Source organism: Rattus norvegicus, chromosome 4 (assembly GCF_021556685.1).
Source record: "Rattus norvegicus strain SHRSP/BbbUtx chromosome 4, alternate assembly SHRSP_T2T, whole genome shotgun sequence".
Lineage (NCBI taxonomy): Eukaryota > Metazoa > Chordata > Mammalia > Rodentia > Muridae > Rattus > Rattus norvegicus.
This window is the reverse complement of record NC_141537.1, coordinates 73110780-73127125: the sequence shown is the minus strand read 5'-3', so window position 1 is coordinate 73127125 and position 16346 is coordinate 73110780. Positions and strand designations below refer to the sequence as shown.

At 38.7% G+C, this 16346-nt stretch overlaps 1 protein-coding gene and 1 long non-coding RNA gene across 3 annotated transcripts in view; one reads left to right on the top strand and one right to left on the bottom strand.

Annotated features, from left to right (window-relative positions):
• Tpk1 (thiamin pyrophosphokinase 1) overlaps positions 1-16346 on the top strand; it is a 378286-nt gene that overhangs the window by 235127 nt on the left and 126813 nt on the right. The window contains 1 exon segment of one of the 2 annotated variants that reach the window (NM_001134994.1): positions 5967-6113. The exons of the other annotated variant lie outside the window; for it this stretch is intronic. Within the exon segment in view, the coding sequence (NP_001128466.1) occupies positions 5967-6113 (147 nt within the window). 2 annotated transcript variants of the gene reach the window in all.
• LOC108350700 (uncharacterized) overlaps positions 4325-16346 on the bottom strand; it is a 67557-nt gene continuing 55535 nt past the window's right edge. The window contains exons 5-6 of the long non-coding RNA XR_015686529.1: positions 6899-6977; positions 4325-4377 (exon numbers count right to left, since the gene is read on the bottom strand). This is a non-coding gene — a long non-coding RNA (uncharacterized LOC108350700). The remainder of the gene's footprint in view (positions 4378-6898; positions 6978-16346) is intronic.

Here is a 16346-nt window from a genome sequence, read left to right as displayed (position 1 = left end):
AGAATAAAGAAAAATTGTGAATTCTGGATGTGTTAACTTACCATTAGAAATATTGTTTACTCCATACCCACAGAGGTTGGCTTTCACTGTGCCTTGCCCTGGTGAGATACAGTGGGATCCCTGTAGGATTGATGCCTGGGCTGTCAATCCTCCACTTGTCAGGGAAGCCTGTGCTGTAGCCAGAACAGCTGTAACCTTCACTTTCTGTGCCTTCTTATTTTGTTTCATGACAGCCACTAGAATTATTTCATACCTTTACTAAAACATGTATTTTAAGTATGTTGTGTTCCTTTAGAACATTTTCTCTTGTTTTTTTTTTAATTGCCATTAGAATATCCTGGCTCTAATAAACTTATTTGCTTTCTCTTGGCCCAACTCTTTTGTCCATAGATGGTATTTCCATTTCTGTCTTCAAGTTATAACATGCGATATAATTTAAGTATAATTTTCATCATTATATTTATGCAGTGTAGATCTTGGAAAGTTAGACTGGTGAGTATGCCATGGAAACTGAATTAAACCCATGTGTTTCGTTTTGTTAGATTGACTTTGCTACCCTTGGCTTCTTCCTTTCTAGAGACAGGAAAAGCAGGTCTAGTTTATGCAGCAAAGCCCCTATTTCTGTATTCTTCCAATAACTATTTATAATATCGGCTTTTACTTCCATAAGGTCTCACTATGTACATTAAATTATATGATCACCCTATCAGGGAAAGCCACAAGGAAACTGCCCGTTTATGCATCCCCAGAATTCAATTTCTAGAAAGTAAATGTAATTAAAATACGCTGACAGTCACTGTTCTTCCAGGAGATGGTGCATGCTGTATCTAAGACTTTTTGAGGTCAAAGAGAGAAAAACTTGTCATTTGGATACAGAAAGGTTTTTATTCCCTTAATAGAAAAGTAAAACAGAGTCTCCCTTGGTATAATGTACTTCTCAGCGAGCCTCGCCATGGCTCTGTTAAGAATTTAAAGCAGAGCCCAGTTTTTCACTCATTTTTCAAAACAAAAGAGTTTCCACTACTATTTAACCTAAGATGTTAGGAAATGAGAATGTTATGAAGGGGGAAGAAGTGAAAAGATTCTCGGAAAACATGCTGGTAAATTCAGTTCAGTCCCTTAGCTAAAAGCTAAACTGCAATTAGCTGGCTCCTTAATACTGCATTTGGCAACTGACATGGAAACACAGGATTTTGAGATAGGTTTTTGCTAAATGTAATGACCTTTAAAAAGCCAAAGGTATCTTTTGTTACCACCACCCCTTGCTAACTAATAAGATCCTTGTAAATGATCTTGACCTCAGGATAAGAGATACATATAAATCAGTCAGCATTGTTTCTTTTTCCACATTCACTGTGTTACCAAGAGAGCACAGAGCTTGCTGGCATGGGTATAGATGTGATTACAAACATAATTATAGGACACAAACATACAAACTAATAATAAGAAACTGAAAGTTTAAGCAATAGAGAATTATCAATGGATACTCTCTCTTACTGTCCAGCACTATGCATTAGTGATGTTAATTTCACAATTACCAACCCATTTGTCAATAATTGTCAATAATACTGTGTAAGCATGGTAAATTCCATGCATTTCAAATGCTCCTTTTATTATTCCTACATCTGGTTTCTTTGGACCCTCCTTTGTCTTCTTACCACACTGACTCAGTTTTGTCCACATGTATGTATCTTAATTGTGTCTATACCACCACTGAAAATTTTCCATAATCCCTACTTTATCCATCTCCACTTGTGCCCTGATCCCATTCTTCCTTCCCTCCATCACTTATGTCTGATGATCTCTTCTACTGCCGTTCTGTTCTTGTTTCACTCATCCATTTGTTCAATGAACACGTACTGGCTGCTTTTGCACCACCCTTAGAATAACTAAGTACTAGAGATAGAAAGACTCTGCCTTCATGTTGAGGCTAGTCTATTTCTGGCAGTGACCACAGGACATCCTATGCCATTAACTGTTTTGCATTGCATTGTACTGTGAGCGGTGTGAGGGTTATAGAGATATGAAGAAAAGGAGGTAAAGCGATCAACTAAGTATCTTGGGATAATGTGCTCTAGAAAAAGAAAGTGGCAAGTAAAGAGTATTTGAAATAGGGAGGTGTGCTGTGTAAGCTCTAAGAGACAGGGAAATATTTCTGGGGTAGAGAAGGGCAGAAGTGGGAAAGAGTGGGGGTAAGATCACAGAAATGGCCAGAGAACAAATCTTGCAGGCATTCGTAAGTACTTGTTAAAATCCCGCTCAATCTGAGGGGTAGTTTTGAGGAGAATGTCATGAAATGATTGACATGTTAGCTTGATACTTTTTGCTACTCTATGAAGGTAGGTTTACACAATACAGACAGAAGCCGTAGCTGTTAGTGGCTATTATCATTCATGGGCTGCAGAGAGGCTGCTCACATCCTTCTTAAGTGTTGGTGGCTTGGTCCTGGTCTATAGGGAAGATAAATAAGGAACTGTGAGGTAGACTTCCATCGTTATTCTGTGGGATTTGTCTGGAGTAGCTGCTTGTGGGATGGAAATGGAAATGGCAGAGAAGTAAGCATCTGGATACTTGAACTTGGACTTAAGGAGAGAAATGCCCGCATCTGATACTCAGACTGTAGGGATTTTTTTTTTTTTACTGCTGTTTACCAATTTCTCATTAAGATCTGGCAAATGGATGCTGGAAACTTTGAGAAGGCCTGGGTTAATATATTCTCTGGAGCCTTACTTCAGGCTGCCATCACAATCACCTCCCACCATTTAACTATGGCAGCCTCGTCCCTGTCCTTGGGGTCTGTGCTGCCATTCTCATTCTGAATGTAATCTGCCCAGCTCATCTGTATAAAGAAACTCCCAGTCCAGTGGGTTTATATGCATTTCTGAGTCCTTTACCATTCTCCACATTGTAGCTAATACACTTCAAAAACCTCTGTGGAGTGTTTTTGTCTTCCATTTCAGTGTTACCCCAGTAATGGAAGACGCTTGACATTCTTGGGTACTTGGGAAAGTTTCTACCAAGTGTTGATGACCAATAAATATCTGTCTTCCTTGATTGCCATTTGCTTATTAATGAAACATAAACATGTGAATAGTATAAGTGAGGTAATAAAAATGACATGTTAATGTTTTTCAAATACCACTAAATATTGTGCTGTAGTGCTCATTGGGTAAAATGCTTCCTCTGGAAGCAGGAGTAACTGATTTTAGAGTAACAGCAGCCATGTAAAACTAGGCAGTGTGGTAACCCGAGGCCTAAGCAGGGTTGGGGGCTTGCAAAAAGAGATAGATCCCTGTAGCTCCTTGGCAAGCCAGCCTAGCCAGAATTTATGAGTTCAGTGAAATGAAAGACTATGACTCAAAAATAATGTGAAAAGGCTGTCAAGATTTTTCAGCAGGTTCGAGTATTTGCTTTATTAGAACATCCAGATTTGATTTCTAGTTCCTACATAGTGGCTCACAGCCATCCTAACTCCAGTTGCAGGGTATCCAAGACCTTCTTCCAACCTCTGTGGGAGCCAGACATGGCTTGGGTGCACATATAAGAATGCAGAAAAAACATTCATACATAAAAATAAATCTTTTGAAGATTAAAAAATGTGGAGAATGATTCAGAAAGACAGTCAACATCTATCTCTGACTTCTATGTGCTTATTTACATGTATGCATACATACCTGTCCCCCCGACACACACACCTGTATACACACACTCACATGTATACACACACATGTATACACACATGGATGTATACACACACATGTATACACACACACACACATACACACACATACACAAATTCAGTTTCTTAAAAATCTACAATAAGTTAGAAGCCATTGTCAAGTAGGGAAGCACAATACTGTAGGAAATAGATTATGTAAACTCAGCCTGCTTGTTAGCCTCTTGCCACTGTTTCTTACAAATAGTTTTTCTCTGAATTTTTGTATATTTATTCAGGTCCTTTCCTCAGTAAATACACATGGATTACTCCATTGCAAAAACTGTTAAATTGACCATGGATTATGGGCATCTTGACAGACGGACTTAAATATATCAAAGGTTCTCATAAACATGATGGGGTAATGTTAGAAGTACATGCATGGGGCTTTGGAGGCCCAAAATAAACTTGTTCTCATGGGCCCCATAGGCCTTTTATGGATTGACCTCTCTGCCCCATTGGCATAGTCACAGAGATATGCATCTTACCCTGCAAATCTTATAAACATGTATGAGGGTAGCATCTGTCTTGCTCCATCCAAATATCGGGTTCTATTCAGAGCTAGAACAGATCCTGAGAAGTAGTCCAAAGCTGACCCCGCGTGCCCACCTGCAGCTTGTACTGCTCCTCCGGTGGTTCTCATCAGCCTTGCTAAATGCTTCCTGCAGGGAAAATGAGCAGTGATGAGGAGGAATCTTGCTGCTGCTTCTGAAAAATTCAGCGACTGATTTACAGATATTACTTATTCATCGTGCTATCCCATTGCAGAAGATGGGAATTAAATTCCAGCCTTAAAGGTTATGGGATCCCTCAAGGCCTGGAGTGCATTAATGGAAAGTTGAGAATCTGAAAAAGATTCAAGAATCTGCATAGTGAATAATCTTCCATCAGGCCTAGCTTCTCTCATGAATTTAGGCACAGGGTGGGGATATGATGCTACATTTCTCTTCAGTTTAAAACAAACTGACATTAGTTTTCCTGGGGTCATAAATAGTCCTGACTCAGCTGCACTTGGCAGGTCTCACTCTAAGAACTGTAATGCAGAAGTACAATGTGTTTTCCTAACTCGTTTCCCAACAGAGTGGACTCTGTCTACTTGTTGGTTGGCTTGCTTACCATGAGTGCATGCTTTCCTCACCAGATGGACTCATACCTTCAGTCCACGGGATACCTACTTCCTCCACTTCCCGAAGTCCCAGATCTAACAGAACTGTAGAGGACTAGATCTACTACTAGGTCCCGTAAATATATGGTTTGTGTGTCTTAAACTATGCAAGCTGTATTGATGCATCTTATCCCATTCTCTCAACTCTGATAAGGACAGCCCAGATTCCTTCATTCTTCTATGTAATTTACGTTTTCATGTTTTGATAGAATACCATTGTTTTTAAATACCCACAGAATGAAGATACATGATGCATCTATTTTTTCTTTCAGTGGTATCTCTCTCTCTCTCTCTCTCTCTCTCTCTCTCTCTCTCTCTCTCTCTCTCTGTGTGTGTGTGTGTGTGTGTGTGTGTGTGTGTACATGTATGTAAAGTCTTTACTTGGTTATCAGGGGCTTAAATATCTTATATGTGTGAGTCACTAAGAATAGTACTAGAGCTTAGAAACAGTAGATAAAATACTGGACAGTCTCTTAGGCTTTATAAATCCTCTCAGAACTGATCAAGTTCTATATGTGTTTATGTCATAGATAATTTTCTGAAATCCTCCTACCTTTTTTGTCTATATGTTATCTAAATTTCAATGTATTTTAAAACCTACAACCAAAATCTACTCCCCTTTAAGCAACTGCTATTATATAAATTGATTATTACTCTGAGTTTGAAAATGAATGGAAGGTTTTTGCATAATGTCATAATTAAGTGCTTGTTTTTCCTTTCTGCTCCATGACTGGTTTATGACCTCTGACTGTATGGACATGTCAGAAGTCAGCAAAGTGGCCTGCATGGAAGGAACATAAGACTGTAGTCCCACAGTGAGACCTGCTGGATTGCTAGGTTAACAGGCACATGGTAAAGACGAAACTTCACCCTCAAGTAGATCCTGATCCCCAGCTCTGCCACTGTCCATCTCAGTGACCTTAAACAAGGAACTTGTTTTCTCTTCTGAACAGTAGATTTGATGAATGCTTTCCTTTTTGCTTATCAAATATTGTAGTACTGAAAGTGCCATTTGGGTACTTGATGCTATTACATGGTTTTGCATTGTTCACGTAAGTGACTTCTAACTTGACTTTCCTTGCTTAGGTTGACGTGATCGTGACCCTGGGAGGTCTCGGTGGGCGTTTTGACCAGATCATGGCATCTGTGAATACTCTTTTCCAAGCCACTGACATCATTCCTGTGCCAATTATAATAATCCAAAAGGAATCTCTCATCTACCTCCTCCAACCAGTGAGTAAACAGCACCCCTTGTCAGCACCGCTCCCAGAGCCAGTGTTCCTGTAGGAGAGTCCCTGCCCTGCCTAGTCTCTCACAAAGCTAGCTCCCTACTTGCTTTGCTTATTTTACCCACCACCCGTGACTAAACAGCACAAAGGTAGTAAAAACTCAAGAATTAGTGGGTTAGTTAGTGCTTTCTGGTTTTGTTTTGCTTTTTTTTTTCAGACAGAAGAGAAAGAAAATCTTGTAACTTTTAATTAAATTGCCTAAGAATTAAATTTAGCACTTCTGCATTTTGAGTAGCTGAGTGTGAATGACACTTAAGGCCTCAACAGGAAAGCACAGGCTTAGCAAGTATTTCAGATGGGATCCTCACGTATTTCGAGTGCTGTCATTATAATTGGAAACTGGGTTTGATTTTGCTTAGCACTTAAAAGGAAATCTTTAGCTTTTACTATTCATAAGTTGCCTGCTTATTAATTTTGCTCCCTCAAGTAATTTTCTAAAGATGATGTCACTCATTTTCAGTGGTAAGCACCAGGAATTCTCTGCCAGTGTAATGCATGGAATAAAACTCTTACTATAGAACCAAATTCCATAGCCCGCAGCTTACATTACTCTGCAGGAGCATTTTTAAGAATAGGGGACCATTCCATTTTCCCTCTCATTGTATTTTGGTATTTATTATTTTGTGCCTGGTCCATCTATTACATGGCTTATCTGTTACATGCTACCTATAGTACGCTAGCACTGAAATTTGTGCTTCGGCTAAGACAGCAGGTCTCATGTATACTCACCTTTGTCCATCGAGGTCTGCTTTGTTTGGCTGCTTAGCTTTGGGTTTCTGGTTCTTTTCTTGCCAAGCTTTGCAGTTTCCTGCAGATACATGTGAGCAAAGCAGAACTCAGATTTCAGATTCCTTACCGTCCTCTTAGTCATGAGGCTTGCAGCACTTGGTGCCTTTCTGCTGCAGTGTATGGCCTTGAGGATTCAGACAAGCTGCTATATTTGATCATTGCCCTCCAGTTCATGGGAAGTGAAGGAGACATTCAAAAACATAACCATTATTGCATTAGTCAATTATCTGCTCTTGTAATCAACTCCAGAGATCATCAACTGCTGAAGAAAAGAGGTGGCTGCAGCTCATAATCTTAGCAGTTTCAGCCCAAGATTCACTGACCATGTTGATTTGTACATTCAGTGGATGTTACAGCAATAACATGATGTTATAAAAAACACTGCCTTTCTGTCCAAGACATAAAGGAGAAAAGAAAGATGCATGTTCCTGTGGACGCAGTCCCCTTCCAGGTCACACCCTCAAGGATATGAAGGTCCCACCAGGTCCCACTTCCATAACCCACTAGACTTCACCTCCACCTTCCTACTGTATCTCAACAGTGTCATCGGGGCACCAAGCTTTGTAACATGGCCAGTAGGAAACCATAAGGGTATAGAAGTAATGCAATGATAAAAATTTAGTAAATAAAATATGTTGAGAGAAAAAATAATTTGGGCAATGTGGAAAAAGGAAAGTATTCACAGTAACACTCTAGTTTATCCATTCAAACTCATGTTCACTCAATTCAGCAATTACTTAGAAATACTACTGATAAAAAGCAATACAGCAGTCTAAATGAGAGAAAATGCTGCCTTCTGTGGGCCTTTTACTGAGCTTACGTTTCCACACTCTTCGGGAGTGAGTCAAGGTTAGCTGGAGGTGATGATGGGAAAGCCATTGAACCATGAAAGTAAAGTACCATGGAGGTTTAGGGTATATCATGAAATGTTATTGGGATATTACCTAGAAAAAAATGTCAGAAAATGGTTCTTACTATTTTTCATTTTATGTCCTGCATCTTCACTGTAGGTTCAGGGCTTTCTCAAGCAGGCAGTTTGGGGATCTCTTCCATTACCACCCTGCTGTCTGCCAACAGTTCCTGAAGACTCTCAGCCACTGTATTTTCATCTATTCTTTTCTCTCTTCCTCCGCCACTCCAACTGGGTATCAAATTCTTCAACCATGTTATATGTATTGCAAAAATTCTCTTTTATAATATTTATGTCTTTGTCTCTCTGTACTTCGTCCAGATGCTCTCTGCCTACTCTCACTTCTCTTCATTCCCTACATCAGCAGCATGTGGCTGCTCAACCCATCCACTGATGTTCTCATTCTTCCTTAATCCAACTTTCTCATATGCTTGCCCTATAGTCACACTGGAATAATTCTTATATGTCATACTAGTTGACTTGAATATTTTGTTACTTCAGTTTCCTCTGTGTCATGTAGTTTGAATCTGTGAGTTTTGCATCTCTGAAACCTCTAATTGTCTGAGGCATGGGTTAAAAGTAAGCCCAAGGAGAAAGTGCATTTGCTTCTGTCATCCTCCTGAGTGGACACCTATCCCTGGTCACAGGACCATTAGCAACACAGCACATTTTGTCTGAGACTCTTTTGCAGCGTCCAGTTTAGTAACAGAAATGTAAAAGAAATGGCAGCATGAGAGTGTGTGTGAGGCTTTAATCTGTGAATGTTTCCATGTGATCTTTGTGTGCTTAAGCAGTTTTGCTTGTGTGTGAATGACATGTGAATAACCTGAATGAACTTTATAATTTATCCCAAAACTATTTCCAGAAATATTTCTCAAAATAGATAAATGAAAATGTAGGTTTATTTAACCTCAAAGTGGAGTGTTTGAAGCCGAACTGTTTGGCCTGTTATTTTCTTCATGTTTATAACATAATGTTATATAATAATTATGTTATAATGTGTGCAATATGCATTATTTTGTGAGCATATAGTAGCTAATATTCATATTTGAGAGGAATATGCAGAAGAGATGCTCCAAAGGATACTGATCATTGTTATCAGTAATTACAACCATGATTTTAATGTGAAAAGAAACAAATTTTAATTGAGACTGTTTTCAAATATTGTGGATTTAGGCTCAAGAAAATGCTCTGGCATCAAATGGAGAATGATTTAAGATGTTTAAATCCTTATTAATAGTCAGCCCCAGGTACAGATATAATTTTGATGCTTTAATATGAAAGCACTCATTTATTTATTTATTTATTTATTTATTTATTTATTTATTTATTTATTTATTTATTTTTACACTCCAGATTTTATTTCCCTCTGGGTCTAAACTCCCTGGGGCCTCCAGTCTCTTGAGGATTAGGTGCATCTTCTCTGATTGAACCCAGACCCAAGAGTCCTCTTCTGTATATGTGTTGGGGGCCTCATCTCAGCTGGTGTATGCTGCCTGGTGGGTGATCCAGTGTCAGAGATCTCGGGCGTCCAGGTTAACTGAGACTGCTGCTCCTTCTACAGGGTCACCCTCCTTTTCAACTTCCTCCAGCTTTTCCCTAATTCAACCAGAGGGGTCAGCAGCTTCTATTCATTGGTTGGGTGCAAATATCTGCATCTGATTTTTTTCAGCTGCTTGTTTCGTCTCGGATCCTCTGGTATGCCTCAGGATATAGCTTCTTCCAGGGAACAGACTAGCTAGCAATCTGTCCCTACAGAAAGGAGTAGGTGGAAGGGAAAGCGCTCATTTAACCTTCATTTCAGTTCTGTTAAAAAAAAAAAAAAGCAAGGCAGATAATATAGTTATACTGTAAGGCTTCTGACTCAACATTTTTTCCACAGCTGTACATTTCCTCTCTCATGGAATTAATGGACTAAGGAAGAAATGACAAGCTCTTAAAACAAGTCATAGCCCATAGGCAGGTAATTATCCATAGGCAATGTGTAATCGAATGGCCAGTTGCTGGATGTGTGTGTATGTTCAAATATTTACTCATATACATAGCATGCATACATGTGTATATTTATGCATACATGTAAAATCCTGTGTGATATTGATAGTTTACCTACAATACTGATTTAAAATAATATGAATATTAGGTACACTGTGCTTTTTGGCACTACTAGGGATCAAATCTAGGACCCTGGAGGTGCTAGGCAAGCATGCCAATTTACATCTGCACATTAATATTGAGTACATTTTAAGGGTATATCTTTCCTTGTTACTATAATCCCAGATTAAGAAAGATTACTTTCTGGATTTTTCTAAACAATAAAATCTAAATATAGCAATAATCTTTATCATATAAACAGATCTGATGATATTACAATTGAAATACATCTATATTAAAAACTAGTTAAAAAATCAATCTAAATGTTAACTATTCTGAGTGTTAAGTTTAGGAGCAGATGTCTTCTTGACATTCTTTAACAATTGTAGACATATAAGATAGCTACCAAAAGGAATAAACTCTCTTTTAAGAACTGTTTGGTGCTTTTTAGAATGTAATTTATAACAAGCACATTTGGTGTGTGTATATCTACAAAATTAACTGATCAAGGACCCTTCTAAGCCTTGGGACTAAAATGCACTTATTTTAAAACTTCTGTATCAAGCAACCATAGGTTCGGTGGTGTTCTCTCTTTCTTTCAGATAGTATGTGCATGAGATTTTCATGTAAATAGCATATATAAGTGAGGGATTGTTTGTGATTGATCAGGTTGTTTTAGCCATTTAGGGCTGAGCTGTGTGAGCAGCTCACTTGGCGTCCTTTAGTGTATTTCAGTTCACAATCCCTTTCTAGTCTCCTTTCTGTGTCTTTGTTTATCATAAGCAGGATTTTAAAATAAAGGTTCAGTAATACAGGTCCAGTGCATATGAATGAAGCTCTATTCCCAGCATGCACCATGTTATGTTGTGTATTAGCACATTTCAGTTAGTGTAGGTCAAACCTCTTGGTGAATGGAAACCCCAAAGTAGCATTTGCTTTGATGAGTATGTTTGAGCTATCATTTGAGGAAGGAAAATTAAAAATATGATGCATAATAATTCTTCCTTGAAAAACAAATTTTCTATTTTGTCTCAAAAACATTTTTTAAATAAAATCTGCTCGGGCTGTCTGAGCAGGAACCTTTCTGTGACAGGCCATAGGTATTTTAGATCTGAGTCCCTAGGGATTGACACCCGTGCTGAGCTGAATTCCTGAGGTCAACATATAACCTTGTTTACCATACAGCACATGTGGACAGGATGGTTCCAGGTTTCCTATTCAAACCTTCTCATTTTCTGGACCTGTGCTTCCCAGTGGGATAGAAACATTAGCTCTGTAATGAAACATAAATTATCCTTTATCTCCAAGTCTGATGACAGTTTGTAATACAAGTTAATAAGATTTATGGCCATGAAATGAGATGTCCAGGAATTAATATGGTGTGCCTTTTACATTATCCTATCTCTGTCCAGTGATTTCTCTTTAGGCTTTCCATATCTGATGTGGAATGGTGTCATGGTATTGGCTTCTGCCAGTTTATACGTCATCCAAGCAAACGTCTAAATATGTTGTAAATATGCCTTCCTCGTGATCTTAGTTCTGTTTTACTGCTGTTTGTTTTTTCTCTCATTCTCCCTCGCAGTAGATTAATTACTTACTGTATGAAGTCCTGACATTTTGTGCAGTGTACATTTGCAGTGCTGGTAATGAATATGATAAAAAGATGGTAATAGTCTGATCAAAAGGAGATGAATATTCATGAGGTAAATTTGGCATGCATGATGGTTTCTGATGCCAACTGAGGGCTCAAGTCTGTGTGCCCATATACACGTATCCCCAGCACAGTCTCATCTTTGATAACATCAAAGAAGTAAATCTCAGCAAGATTTACCGTAGGGTACTGGGAACTTTCAATTCTAGACAGTTCTGAAAGCCTTATTATTTATTCTCCAACTTTAATTCTTGTTTTTGGAAAATCTCTTTTTTTTTTCGGCTGTATTCTTATCATATTATTGAGTTTTGCCATGTCTTTTAGAATCTAGCATAAATTATGCAATAGAGAAATTTCAACATATGTAGAAATACATTTTATACAAGAAAATATGGTGTTTCTATAGAATGCTAAATACCAAATATAGGAAATGTCATATATGTGACTAATATTTGTCCAGCAAAGCATTAGGATGCCATCATCTGCAGTATAAGACATGGATCTGGAGTATGGTTTGCTGAGTGAAAGAACAGATGCAGAAAAATGAATCCCATATGATCCATCTTACGAAGATATTAAGAAGTGTTGATTGAAATGTGTAATAGTGATTGCCAGAGGCTAGATTATGGGTAGCAAAGATGCGGGGAAGTGACCTTAACCATAAATAGAAGTGATAAACTGTGGTATTCTGCAGAACACTGTGTGGCTACAGTTTCACAATGGCCCATGTATTTTGTGAGTCACTCGAAAGAATTTGTAGGTTCCAAACAAAAGGTCACAAGGAAGAGATGGAGATGTTGCTTACCCTGGTTTGATAAGCACATATTTTACACATGCATTGAAATATCACAGTGTACTCCATAAATATGGTGATTATTTAATGTTAATCAAAACACTTCTAAAAATACCTGAGAAGTACCAATTGTTAGCTGCCATCATTGATTTTCCATTGTACTAAACACATGAAAACATTATAAATTATCACCTTATTCTTTATAAATTTGCACAGTTAAAGTAATATTTGTTAAATAAAAATACAAATTAGTGCGGAAATGTAGCATCTTAGTATTTCTATTGCTGTGATAAAACATCAGAACCATTAGCAACTTGGGAAGAAGGGTTTATTTTGTATTATGGCTTGAAGTCCTTTATCGGGGAAGTCAGTCAGAGGCTGGCCTGTTCTTCATGCCTTCGCAGCCTCCCATGTAAGACAACCCAGGACCACAAGCCCACGGTGGGCACCATTCACAATGGAATGTGCCATCCTACTTCAATCGCTAATTAAGAAAATGTTCTACGGGATTGCAAACTTCCAATATGGTGTTGGTGGCATTTTCTCTATTGACGCTCCCTCTTCCCAAATGAGTATGTATTCCTTGCATCAGCTTGACCACTAATCAACACATGTAGTATCTCTCTGGCAGTGACTGAAAAGGGACTCCCTTTGCACCTACAGATGGTCAAATTCATTGATCTTTCCCAACCTTCCTTTCTCCTCCAGAAGGAAATTAGCAGCTTTCCCCTTGGTGCTCTGTGTATGCCCTAAACATTGCTCTGACTTTCCTCACTTCTTTACTTTGGATACTTTGCTTCTCTTTACCAACACAACTTCTGCACTAGAAGGTGTGAAGATACCAGATTGTTTACCTCTGTAAAACATCCCTGGGCTTTCCAGAAAATCTTTAAAAGCCAATTCTTTTCTTGTCCTCCTTCCTCTGTCCTCCTAGGTTCCTGCACTAAGATGGTTAAACATTAATTCAATAGCCTAACTTATTATTTTGTATGCTAGTTTTGAAGTGTTACATGAAATCCTTGTATTTTAATGTAAAATTGGGCAGTCATTCCAGAGCTATAGAATTCTCATTTCTCTAGATATTTCAGTGTCTCCTTTAAGTTAATAGAGAAATGTTCTCTCTATTGTTTTATTTATGCTTAGTTAGACTAATTTTTCTTCAAATAAGAATATTACATACCCAAGGTGTTTATTTTGAAGGTTTTGTTTTGTTGATTTGTAGCATAAAGCACAAGCAGCATTCTTATAAATACCTGTTATGTCATAGTACTCAGTGCTCAGGCACTGAGATGGTTCTAGAAAGCAGAGATGGTTCTAACACTGTCTTCGGAGTGGAAGGAATAGGAAGATACACATTGAAATTCTGAAGCACTGTGACAAGCACAGAGCGAAATAAAGATAGCTTAGAGAAAAGATCTAACCCAGATTGGACATTGAGTTGGTAGTGATTCATGGATAGTCTCCCAGATGAAATGATAAATTATAAAAAGGAAGGAATAGATATTTAATGTGGCTCTGTGGAGAACATGGTGCAGCACAGTAGGTACTACACCTGGCTATGGGCAAGAGCAGCAGAGGGCAGTTGCAATGCCATGAAGCTGTTTGTGTTGTAGGCCAAGGTCCAGCAGTAGGAATTTTATCAAAACATGACATTCATAATCAATTTCAATAGTTGAGAGACAATTTTAGAAATCCCAGAAAGAAATGGCAACTAACATTTAGAAGCCATCATGAATATGAACAAAATATAGTAGTGTTTGTTTGGGACATGTGCCTGAAAGTCATTGTTGAAGAGACACAGAAGAGTCAGAAGAGTCAGGATGGTTGATGCCAGGGTTACAAACCTCATTAATGCATGGGCCCTTTCAAATAGAGACTTACTATCAAAATGGTAAACTGGCCAGTCAATTCTAGTGTGTTAAGACACTGAAGTGTATCTGGAACCAAGAAAAGCAGAAGGCTATGTAATCTAGGCTGGAGCTAGTTTATGGGGGGGGGGGTGCAGATGCATGTGTGAGTGCATATGCATGCATTATACACTTAGTACCTGAAGCCTTCTAAGAGAACTGTTCACTTCAGAAATAGAGTAAAATGAGCAAGGGCAGACTGAAGGACCTATAGACCTTACCGGAGATGTACCACAGATTTTGAGTCACAGTGTGATTAGGAACTCTACTACTCAGTTAGGATATGAAATGGAGGTAGAGTAACATAGATTTCTCTTACACTTCTCTTTATCTCACCTAACTCCACAGATCCATGCACCTTCCTTCCCTCTTCACGTGTTCTCTGACCAACATTGGGCTCTGAGTCAAATCTTCTAAAGTTCTTTTCAAGTCTGGGGAAAACTGTTCCATTGATTATCTTTCAAAATGACCATTGCTAATCTTTTCTCTGTTTGTGTGAAGTTACATTTTGCTTAGAAAAAAAAATCTTTCTCCATACCACTCTTTTTTTTTCATCTTTATTAAATTGGGTATTATTTACATTTCAAATGTTATTCCCTTTCCTGGTTTCCATGCCAACATCCCCCTAACCCCTCCCACTCCCCTTCTATATGGATGTTTCCCTCACAGTCCTCCCCCTCCATTGTTGCCTCCCCACAAGAATCCCATTCACTGCGGTTCAGCCTTGGCAGGACCAGGGGCTTCCCCTTCCACTAGCCACTGAATTGAGAACAGGACCCCTGGGACTAAGCCACTACCCAAAGATTATGCATGGACTGATCCTGGGCTCCAACTGCATGGGTAGCAATGAATAGCATAGTAAGGGCACCAGTGGAAGGGGAAGCCCTTGGTCACACCACTCTTTTTAAGCTCTGCTGAAAATCTGAAACTTCTAGACTGTGCTTGCAAATAAACACTTTCTTGCAAATAAACTAGGTCTCCTTCATCTATATTAGGTTTCTAATTTTGTATAATAATCCACTCTGGCTCTGTGAAAGAATACCATAAAGTGGCTGGCTTATAAATAACAGAATCTTATTTCTTATAGCTGTTGGGACTCGACAGCTGAACATCAAGGTGTTCGCACATTTAGTTTCATGGATTTCTTTTCTTCATTATGTCCACATAAGAAAAGGGATATCTGGGCTCCTAGAGCCTGTTTCCATCCCCATCCACCAGGGAAGAACCATTACCATCTGACAGTGTCCTATCAGGGGCTAGTTTACCATACACAATGTTTAACAAAGAAAAGTACTCAGGCATAGCACTTTTCAGATTTTTGCTCCCCTGGGTTTCCAATAATCTAACTACAAAAGAGAAATATTCAGATAAATGCTTTAATTGCCAATTCCTTAAAGATGTATAATTACCTCCATATCTATCAGACCTGAAATAACAGTTATCAGAATTGACTTACCTGATATTGGCAGAATACAAAGAAATGAAAGATTTAGGTAATCTTAAATGGATTATACTCACAGTCCAGGTGTTGGTTATTGACTCATAAGCAGGTCGCATGTGCCCTTAGGTTGGGAGTCGGACCTCACATGATTCAACTAGTTTTCCACTTGCCTTTTTTTTTTTTCATTCTTTTTTTTTATTGGATTTTTTTCTTATTTACATTTCAAATGGTATTCCCTTTCCCAGTTTCCTGGACATAAGCCCCCTATCCCATTCCCCTCCCCTTCTTCTATAAGGGTGTTCCCCCTCTCCAACCATTCCTCCCCACCCCCAACATTCGCCCTTTGCCTTCTATCTTACTGGACGGTCATGGCTGCAGTGTGTTACATGCAGATGATGGTGGCAGTAGTGGAGGATTTAAAGCAGTGTGGGTATGCCGTGTCCTAGGGGCAAAGAACAAAACACACTCCTGGTTCCTGCCACTTACCTACACCTTTAAAAGTTCTCTGCCTTTAAAGAAGTCTTTTACTAAAGAGATTTATAGAAAGACACCCCTCAGCAAAACCTTACAGCAATCCCTCAGTGATTCTAAAGCA